This window comes from Alosa pseudoharengus, unplaced genomic scaffold (genome assembly GCF_046254945.1).
Source record: "Alosa pseudoharengus isolate Yale_2024_CS ecotype anadromous, Long Island Sound unplaced genomic scaffold, YU_APseudo_1.1 YU_APseudo_1.1_scf_1, whole genome shotgun sequence".
Lineage (NCBI taxonomy): Eukaryota > Metazoa > Chordata > Actinopteri > Clupeiformes > Clupeidae > Alosa > Alosa pseudoharengus.
The window spans coordinates 4522100-4532776 of NW_027468564.1; the positions used below are offsets into that span (position 1 = coordinate 4522100).

The 10677-nt window shown below is 40.5% G+C and overlaps 2 protein-coding genes across 3 annotated transcripts in view; both read right to left on the reverse strand.

Annotated features, from left to right (window-relative positions):
- Positions 1 to 10677, reverse strand: part of LOC143135896 (uncharacterized) — a 70551-nt gene that overhangs the window by 5255 nt on the left and 54619 nt on the right. The window lies entirely within an intron of this gene.
- LOC143136021 (uncharacterized) lies at positions 3628 to 9890 on the reverse strand. Of its 2 annotated transcripts, XM_076296452.1 has the most exons (4): positions 9848 to 9890; positions 9640 to 9677; positions 9207 to 9523; positions 3628 to 5358 (listed from the first exon to the last, which is right to left on the reverse strand). In XM_076296452.1, the coding sequence occupies exons 3-4, from the start codon at positions 9472 to 9474 to the stop codon at positions 3971 to 3973; spliced, it is 1656 nt and encodes a 551-aa protein (XP_076152567.1). In that variant the 5' UTR covers positions 9475 to 9523; positions 9640 to 9677; positions 9848 to 9890; the 3' UTR covers positions 3628 to 3970. The 2 variants fall into 2 exon arrangements, with proteins under 2 accessions (XP_076152567.1, XP_076152576.1); XM_076296461.1 differs by lacking the exon at positions 9640 to 9677 and having other exon boundaries at positions 9848 to 9878.

Sequence of the window (10677 nt, forward strand, 5' to 3'; positions counted from 1 at the left end):
TTACCGTCAGAGCTTACCGACAGCCCAAGATCCATAGCAACGGTCCGAGGATCCTGTCCGGAGATTCTTGTCTGTATTCATAGAGGAAAGGAGGAAAACAGGGCCAACAGGCTGGTGTTATTTTAACGCCTTTCAAACTCACATTACCTCCTCGGTCTGAAAAACAGAGCATGAACATAGCAAAAAGAGGGTACGATATTTACCATCCGTTCAACAACATCATCAACACGTTGCACACACAGCTCGTTATTAATGCATTATCATACCGGATATGTAACCATCACCTCTTGTAACATTCGCCTCAGGTGGCTTTAAACACCATGTCCTATTCTCTACACCCGACTAACTTAAGCATTTGTCATGTATACAGACCTTATTGTCCTATATCTGACCCTAGGCAGATGGGTCAGGCCCTTGAATCGTGGATCTGCTCGAGGTTTCTTCCTATATGTATGGCCAATTCTAGAGAGTTTTTCCTCGCCCCTGTTACCCAAGGGCCTACTTTTCTTTTCTTTTCTCTGATTGTCTAACACTCGCGCCTTGAGACATGTGTAATGTTTTGCAGCTCTACAAAAACAATTACATTTTGGCCAGCCTACTGGTTAGTGCTTTGGACTTGTAACCGGAGGATTGCCGGTTCAAACCCCGACCAGTAGGCACGGCTGAAGTGCCCTTGAGCAAGGCACCTAACCCCTCACTGCTTCCCGAGCGCCGCTTTTGTTGCAGGCAGCTCACTGCGCCAAGATTAGTGTGTGCTTCCCTTCACTGTGTGCTCTAGCCTGGCTAGCGCCACCACTTCTCAATGAGACGTGGTCTGGGAACCAAACGTTAATTTTCTCATATTTGAAAAAAAATGCCCAGATCCGTTTATTGGGTGCCACGGATGTCTATCAAATGTGTCTGTGCATAGCTCATCATCGTCTTGCTTTCCCCCTTGTTCTGTGATTGGTTCCCTATCTGAGGCAAAAATTAGGGCGGTAGTTTCCAGGCTGCCTTAGCAGCGTGAATCAAATCGCTATGTGTGCTCAGTGTGTTTCACTAATTCATGGATTGGGATAAATGCAGAGACCAAATTTCCCTCACGGGATCAAAAGAGTATACTTATACTTAAATTGAAATTGATATTGTCATCAAGTCACCTAAGGGGCTCATTTCCTCTCATCCTTCCTCCACAAACTAACTTGAAGTGGAGAGTGAGGAAATTAATGATTGACTGAGCCACTTTTATATTAGGGAAATGGGGACTACTTTGATATAGGGCCTTTGCCTTTTCACTGATACATGCTTGTGCTGGTGTTGTGAGAGAAAATTGTAATACTAAGATGATACATTTTCATAACCAACGCATACCTCAAACAGATTTCGTTAATATACTCCTCTATTCAGTGTAATCTCAATAGATGCTAACCAAACTTTGTTTGCAAAGCTAACTTTGTTGTTTTGGTGTGGAATCTTTAGATCTTCTGTACCATTTAAGGTGGCTGGTAAATCAAGATTAAGGTGAACTACTGCCACCACCTAGAGCCTTGAATTCGCTTTCAGACTGTAACGAATGGGATTATTTTGCAACATTTCCACTCCAGTCTGTTATCAACTGCAACTGCGTGTTCCACTGTAGCCTACTATTTGAAGAGTTTGGTTCCAAAACGCTAAGTTATATCTCCGCTTTTAAAAACGATTTAATTGTTTCATCACCACCGCTAGCACTTGACATGTTTCCCAAAAGCATAGTTGCTAACTAAGCTATCAGCTTTGTTGGTTGCAATGCAATTTACCATTGCCAACTAACTATGCTTTTGGGCAACGCTCACTACACAAACTAGCTTGAAGTGGAGAGTGAGGAAATTAATAAATCACTGCCATATGACACTTGGGAAATGGGGATCATTAGGCGAGTAACTTACATTGAATGAGCCGATCGTTGGAAATGTGTACAGGACACCGGGGAACTCTGTGTAACGTTAGCAGTCTGTCTTTTCCCTGATGCTGCTGTTGTAAAACTGAAGTGCTGCTGTTGTAAGATTTTTGAGTAGGCTACCGCCGGTAGTTAATACTATCGTAAGATTGATGAGTAGGCTAATACTAAGATATAAAAAGCAAAGCTTACCTCAAACCGATTCCATTACTCTATATTCCTCCATTCAGGGTAATCTCACTCGACGACAAACAAAACTTTGTTTTTGTTGTGAAATTCCCTTATTTCAGAGCAGCCTACTGGAGGAATCTTCAGATCTTCTTTTCTACCATTTAATGGCGACTGGTAAACCAAGATTAAGGTGTACTACTTCCACCTCCTGGGCTGGAGTGGGACTACAGAAGCCTTGAGTTCGCTATTCTTGCTTTTAGACTGTAACAGAGAAGGGGAGAACAGTTCCGTCTCTGGTTCCACGTGAGGGCGCAAGCGGGCGATTGCAGAATGAATGGAGGTCTATGGAGCTGTCCCCCTCAAAATCCACTTCTCGAGATATCATTTTTTGTCCAGAAATTTGAATGTTGCATTCGAAAGGGAGGCCAAAGAAAATGCACACTGTTTAGTAGCCTATTATATTTTTTGAGTCACTTATTTTTTTCCCCCTAAAAAGCCTTTCAAACGTGCCAATGACGTCATTAATTAATTTCAATTTTCAATTTAATTTCACACTTCAGAATGCTATTGTGCTATGGGCAACAACGACCCAACCAAGAAAGGACATAAGTACTCATTCATTCAACCTTCGACCTATAATCCATGCTGAATTTGCAAAAATGACAAACAAATCTGAGATTTCTCAACAACAATGAGGTGAAAGAGACAAATTTAGCCGTCTCGCTCCATAGACCCCCATTGTTTTTTAATTAATTTCTTAGTTAAAAGTAAAACTTGTACACTGGGCACATTTATGAGGCTTCTCTCCAGTGTGAGTAAGCACCTGGCTAAAGATGACATTAAGCGTTTATTCTTCACCCGGAGAGAAGAAATACTCTTTTCTGATTGGCTGGTGGGAGAGAGAGTGGCAGGTTCCAGCTGGCTTGTCATTGTTGATAATTGATTTCACATTTTTAATATAAGAAACTATTAAAAGGAAATCATGAGGACAACAAAAACAACGCTAGCGGAATTATCTGGTTCCCATCACTGCCCATTCATAAAAGGTGAGAGGGCACTTTGACAGGCTGTACACACTGATTTGGACTGTGATAGAATATGAAGAGTGGTCTTTCTAATCCGTTTCCCTTAAACTGAGCACATGATGCCAATTGAAACACATTCCACTCAGATAGCTACTGTAGGTGGCTCCCAGGTTCATAATTCACTTTTAATTGCAAACAGAAAATATCTAGCTAGCATGTCATTAAATACTTATATTTCCAAAGGAAATGAAGGTTGTTTATACCAACTTAATAGTATACTTATCATTGCTAATATTGTGCTATAAATGTGGCACAAACAATGTTAGAGTTTGTGGACCAGCCATAGGCTATAATTGATTGGAGCTGGCAAAATATTATGAATACCGTGAAGCCTAGACAATGCTCTTAAAGTGACAGTGCACCATTTGTAAATGAGTTAAACAACATCAAATCGTATCATTTCTTAAGAAATGTATATTTATTCAAAATTACATTATTTTTTTTAGGGGGGGGGGGGGCTCACACACCTTAGTTATCATAATATGGAATGACCGACGAGACGTCTACTATTTTTTGCTGTTGTAAATTTCTTTCCACAATGAGTACATTTACAGAATGTGTCTGCTGGTGTTTCTTGAGTTCTTTCAGGGCTGTGTACAGACATTGGTACAGCCTTCCTTTTGCATGTGAGTTGCAGGTTGAGTGCATCATTCTGTCCATGGATCTTCTGTTGTGTTCTGTGTGGATATTCTGATGCACCTGTAAGAGTTACCATAGAGACAGAGACTTAGAATTAGAATGAAGGGGTTGCAGGTTGAGTTCATCATTCTGTCCATGGATCTTCCGTTCTGTGTTCTGTTTAAACTCCTCCTACAGACGGCACAGTGGTGCAAACTTCCTCTGAGCTGCAGGCCGAGTTCATCATTCTATCAATCGACCATCTGTTCTGTGCTATCTCGATCAAATACAATTCGTGTCTTTCGTATTCTCCGTGGTCCTGTTTTACTTTGTGTTCAAACATGTGGCGTGAAAGACTTGACGTGTCTGAAAAACCTCTTCCACACTGGAAACATTTATGAAGCTTCTCTCCAGCGTGTAAACGCATGTGGCGTGAAAGACTTGACGTGTGTGAAAAACCTCTTCCACAATGGGAACATTTATGAGGCTTCCCTTCAGTTGGTGTAGGCATTAATGTTTCACTAGGGATCTCTCCTTTGTGTTCAAGCATGTGACGTGAAAGACTTGACATGTGTGAAAAACCTCTTCCACAATGGGAACATTTATGAGGCTTCCCTTCAGTTGGTGTAGGCATTAATGTTTCACTAGGGATCTCTCCCTTGTGTTCAAGCATGTGATGACGTGAAAGGCTTGACTTGTGTACAAAACCTCTTCCACACTGGGAACATTTATGAGGCTTCACTCCAGCGTGTAAAAGCATGTGGCGAGAAAGACTTGACGCGAGCTTAAAACCCTTTCCACACTTGCGACATTTATGACGCTTCTCTCTAGGGTGTAGATTCTCTACCTTATGTTTTAGCATGTGGCATTTAAGTGTTATGGGGTGTACAAAACCCTTTCCACACTGGGAACATTTATGACGCCTCTCAGTGGGGGGAAGCACGAGTCTTTTACGAGGCGTTTCTCCTTTGTGTTCACGCTTATGGCGTAAAAGGCTTGACGTGCATGGAAAACCTTTTCCACACTGGGAACATTCGTAAGGCTTCTTCAACGTATGTTCTACCATGTGGTATTGAAGCATTAAGGAGTGTGAAAAAGTTTTTCCACACTGGCGACATTTATGCGGCTTCTCTCCAGTGTGCATTTGCACAAGTCTTTCATGAGGCATCTCTCCTTTGTGAACCCGCATGTGGCGTGAAAGACTTGACGTGTGTGAAAAACCTTTCCCACACTGAGAACATTTATAACGCTTCTCTTCAGTCTGTTCAAGCACTTGTGTTTCACGACTCTGCTCCTCTCCTTTGTGAACCCGCATGTGGCGTGAAAGACTTGACGTGTGTAAAAAACCTTTTCCACACTGGAAACAGTTGTGAGGCTTCTTTCCCGAATGTATTTGTACTTTTGAGGATGTTTTAAAATGTTTTTTCTGATGTTTCTTAAGGTTTTTCAGGACTATGAAACTCCTCCAGCAGTGAGTGCAGTGGTGCCTTTTTTTTTTGCGTGGCAGGTTGAGTTCATCATTCTGTCCATGGATCTTCTGTTGTGTTCCGTGTGGATATTCTGATGCACCTGTAAGAGTTACCATAGAGACAGAGAATTAGAATTAGAATGAGGGAGTTGCAGGTTGAGCTCATCATTCAGTCCGTGGATCTTCTGTTGTGTTGTATCTGATGTATCATACAATTTTAAACAAATGCTTAAGTACAGTGCAAAAGTGTTCAAGAGTTATTTATAATCGCGATTGTGCAGCCTTAACAACAGCCAATCAACACAAAAGGAGCAAAACCATCGCACTCAATCTACATGCATCAAACATTACTTGAGCAAAACCATCCCACTCCATCTACATGCATCAAACACTACATGAGCAAAACCATCCCACTCCATCTACATGCATCAAACACTACATGAGCAAAACCATCCCACTCCATCTGTCTGCATCAAACACTAAGTGTAGGCCAGCATTTCTCAATTCTTTTGGTTCCAAACGGAAACTTACTGGAAACTTTCCATGGGAAGTTAAGTTAAACTTTCATGGAATTAAAGGAAATTATGGGAATGAATGGGAATTTACGGGAATTAACTGTGAATTTTTGGTAATTCCTACTGTTTCATATACAGACATTAACATTTTGTTTCGTAATAAGCAATATGATTTGTTTGTTCGCATTTTCACTTAGCTTAGCATACAAAGCTAGCTACCATGCTAGCAGGAATCCCATTCTCTGCCTATGGTTTACTAGCGTGCTAAGATAGCAACACAGAAACCACTGAACTGCCCAAGATACACCATGCCACTCAACAACAAAATCCAATTGGTTGGAACATTGACTGACTATCAGTTTGTTCAGTTAGAATCCCAGAAAATGGTAAAACAAATAAAAATACAATGACACAACATACCACCCCAACCAAACCTTATAGATTATGTAAGTTATATATAATTGTCAAGCTTAATCAGACAGATTAATCGTCCCATTACAGTTTATGCAAAATGACGTACACCCATTTGAATGAGGACAAAAGTGACGACAAGCCCATAACTGGGCAACAACTTCGCCCAGTTTCACACCAATTTGTGGGAATACATGAGATGACATTTTCACTGGGAATTGATTTTCCCCATGCACATGAACGCACCATAGGTTTCCTTTATGTCTAGTAGCCTATGCTGATTGCTGTGTGCATGGGATTGACGTATGTGCAGGTTAGAAATTTGACTAAAATTGCATTAAATCAGGTTGTTTTAACTAATATTATGCTGCAAGATGGGGTTTTGTCCACTACATTTAAGTTCCCTGTTCTAGACTAACTTGCCATATTAAAAATTCCCAGTTTATTCCCATTAATTCTCGTTCATTCCCGTTAATTTCCGTATATTCCCGTTAATTCCCATGGAAAGTTTCCAACTTTGAAAATTCCTGGAATTTTGCAACCCTAATTACAATATGATGTATTTTAACGAACACAATTAGATCAATATGTTTTATATAGTTACTACAGTGCCAACTGTGGTTGTATGGAGTAACCTGTGGTAACTGTATACACAAATCCGGCGAAACTACCGGAAGTAAGCGGGCGCCATTACTGAGCTGTTGCTGGGTAGCATTGCGCCAGTGCCTCATATTGGATTCGTTGCGTCCACTGGGATAACAGCCCGCGATTTAGGACTGTCTCACTACTTCTTTTATAATGTTGAGTGGGAAAACATGTTCCGTTTTCAATTGTTCCAATAGCAGCAATAAAATTACCAGTTGGAACCAAAAAAAATGTGAGATACAAAAAATACCCCGGGTCGACTGCCCCTGTCTGGTAGCCTAACGTTGCATACGGTTTGCACAGATAGCAGTTAGCTGTACCTTACCCTTTCCTTTTGAAATGTGAAAATTAGATAAACAATGGTCACAAATGAAAAACATGAATTTGTTTATTTGATATCCATTCATGTATTTATTGTTGCCAAATGGACAGATATTTTTATAGTTTTCTCGTTAGCTAGCCTAGCTAGCATAGTTATTGCTGACATTAGAACTACAGTAGTTAAGTAGATATAATATCAACCTAGTCCCAATTATGTCTTTATTTCCTCATTCTCTACTCTAAGCTATTTTCATTAATAATCTGTAAGATCGCTTGTACCTTCATCTGTGACCGGATGCCACTGTCTAACATCATCAACCCAACAAGCCATACTGCCTGGCTGTAGCTGTCATTGAGGGTGCGTTATCACGGAGGTTTGTTTACATACCAGTAACAGCTCAGTAATGGCGTCGCCACAAGATGGCAGCCTCCACAGAATGCTCGTCGGATTCGTGTATACAAAACACATTGATCTCAATGCTGCATTTTGCCCATGTTCAGGGTGGAAAGTAAAAAAGAAAGATTTGCATAAGACAAGTCAAATTGGTGTTTTTAAAAAGAAGGGATCATGGAGAATAAAAAAAAAACCCTGAAGGATTTTAGTTTCTGTTCATTGCTTTTTGTGAGAGTGTTTCTACTTATCTCAGTAAGAAAATAAATCACGAGCCTATGTTGAGTACAAATATGTCTTCTGAAGGCCAGGGTTCCTACACATTTTCCATTTCAAAATTCCACACTCCACTATGTGGATACTGTTTTTAGAATTGATTTAGATTTAGAAGTGTTATTTAGTATAATTTGTATTTTAGTATATTTAGTATATTCTTTTAGCCTAGAAATCTAGACGCACCCTAGTGGCAGCAAATTACATTTTCTTCCAGGGCTAGTCTAGCAACTCTCCGTTGGCTTGTGAGCTCGAAAAATTAAACTTCTATCAGGCCAATCAAATCGTGTATAGAGAGTCGTTAGGCAGGCTTAACATAATGATTGATGGCAGAGTTGCAACAGTTTGGCTTGAATTCCCTGCTACTTGAAAACAAAGAAGATGGATGTTGCTGTTGGCCAACAGTGTGACACGAGTTAAGCTTGTTTTAAGTTGGCAAAAGTTTGAGCTAGCCAACTAGCTCCGCTGGTGGGAAAACGCATGGGACTAAAACGCGGTCCTATTGCGTGCAGAGGGAATTTGAAAGACAACCGATTATCCCGCCCCTCGGACTGAGCACTGCGAACGGTGAGTGCCCAGACCCTACATTTTAATGTGGGTCTGGCTCGTCAGGCTAATATTCTTTATCTTCTACTGTCCTATTGCTTAGTTGTGTTTTTTATATTATATACTTTTAATTACTTTTTTCTGCTTTTAGTGAATGTGTGTGTGATGTCTGTATGCCTGGAAATTACTTTTCCAGGTTTTCCATACTGCGTAGGAACCCTGGAAGGCCTAAACAGAGCCTAGCCAAAAACTCCAATGAAATTTTGATCAACTTTGGGGGACAGCTATGACCATCCAGGATCATCCAGACCAAACGTGACGATTTTGCTACATACTATTCCTACTTATGTACCAGCATGCAAAATTTGAGCCTACATGGTTTAGTTCTTGCGCTGTGGGCTTGTGAACTTTGACAAAAAAAAGAGGCAGAACAAAATCGACACCCCCCTCCCCCTGTAAAACTGGCTGTATCTTGGAAAGTATTGATCTTACATAAGAGTAATTTTACAGTGTGTCTCCTGGGTAACATAGGTACACCTGGTAATTTTTTTCAGAATTTTTTGAGACCTAAGTGCGTGGGCCCCTGGTTGAACTGACGTGGAATGACCCATAAAAATAATTTTACAGTGTGTCTCCTGGGTAACATAGGTGCACCTGCATTTTGTGCGAATTTTTTGAGACCTAAGTGCGTGGGCCCTGGTTGAATTGACGTGGAATGACCCATGCCTAATATGTCAATAACCAGAGATAATCAATGTAAATAACTAACATAAAAAGGCTGTAGATATGTCAAAATTAAGATGTGTGTGTGTGTGTGTTTTGGCTAGTGGTATCTGAAAGGACTTACTTTCCACCAGATAATCGTGCTCTTGAGCATCGTCCTCTTCAATCTTCACTTCAATCTCCGCTGCTATCTGTAATGTTTCAGCGTTGGACTCTGCAAAGTCTGATGATTGGTGAAGCGCTGGATTTTCTTCATCGTGTTGAAATGCAGTCAAATGACCATATTCTTCCTCTTTTATATCTTCCTCTTTCACTATCACCGTCAGCTGGTCAATCTGCTGCGTTTCTGTAACGTTAACGTTACAGTCAGATGACTGATTTCGGAGATCCATGTTCCCAACGCACTAGGATGATCCTATCCAACGTTTTGTAGGCTATAGCCTGTAGTCAGAGTAACACAAAAACAATAGAATGCCTTTCAAGATCATTTCGCATTTATTAAATAAATAAACGTTAGTGTACATGATTAATTGGCAAATGGCTTGTCCATCACTTACTTAACACGGGGTATGTTGGAGTAGCACTTAGCTGTAGCCTACGGGATCAAGACATCGGCTATTACAATTGTGTCTTAACTCAATGTTTACCTAGGCTACTTCAAGTAGGCTAACTCAATTAAGCACTGCACGCGGAGATCAGTTAATATGCTGCTTAGGTCACACAAAACGTGAAAAAGTGTTAGTCCACAGAGTCTTCTTTACTTACGCTGCCGAAAACTCCCTAGAACTCCTTTTCTTCTTCTTTAGGCTTTTATCGTTTAACCAACGATAAGGTGCATTACCGCCACCTACTGGCCTGTAGAATGTAAAATTCCTTGATTCCATTCCATTTTCCTGTCTGAAAACGGAATTTCCATGACCTACAAGATAATGACCGGTATAATAGACCAAAGATTTCAGACCAGTTGTGTATCGTTCAACAATCTTTTACTTTTTAGAGTGGGAGATGAATAAATCAGCATTGAATAAACAAGGTTGAGCTAACCACATCTACTCAAGCAAGCAGTAAAGCTAATAACCATATACTGTATTATTGTATTTTGGCAAGTACTACAACAAAATTCCCTGATGTTCCATGACTTTGCCCCCAAAAAGAAAAAAATCCCAGCTCAAAATGCGTGCAGATAACACGGCAGTTGGCTATTTCTGAAGTGGCGTGTGTGTTTATGCAAAGCCATGATACCCCGTTTCAGACACATTACCCTCAATACCCCAACATGAGCTGGCACCCAAATAAAAACTCTCCCATTGTTCATTTCAAGTGACATCATAAGTATACTGCTCAAAAAAATTAAGGGAACACTTCAATCATCCACTGGATCAGTACTCTGACACTGTTTGGCTCCGCGCACAAGTAAAACTTTTGAGACAAGTGTTTTATTTTGCAAGAACTGTCAGACATTCTGTGAATGTAATTTGAGAATGGAGAAAAGGGTGTTCATTTCAAGTGACATCATAAGTACTTAATTTATGTCTAATCTAAATGCTTTCCCTGATTGTATGCTATGCAGTGCCGAACTGTCTGATGTTATGGCT

Excerpts from the sequence above, each read along its gene's own strand:
- LOC143136021 (XM_076296452.1), bottom strand. The coding sequence starts at position 9,474 with ATGGATCTCCGAAATCAGTCATCTGACTGTAACGTTAACGTTACAGAA. Across the intron at positions 5,359-9,206 it reads GCACGATTATCTGGTGGAAA|GTGCATCAGAATATCCACAC; the intron begins GTAAGTCCTTTC and ends TAACTCTTACAG.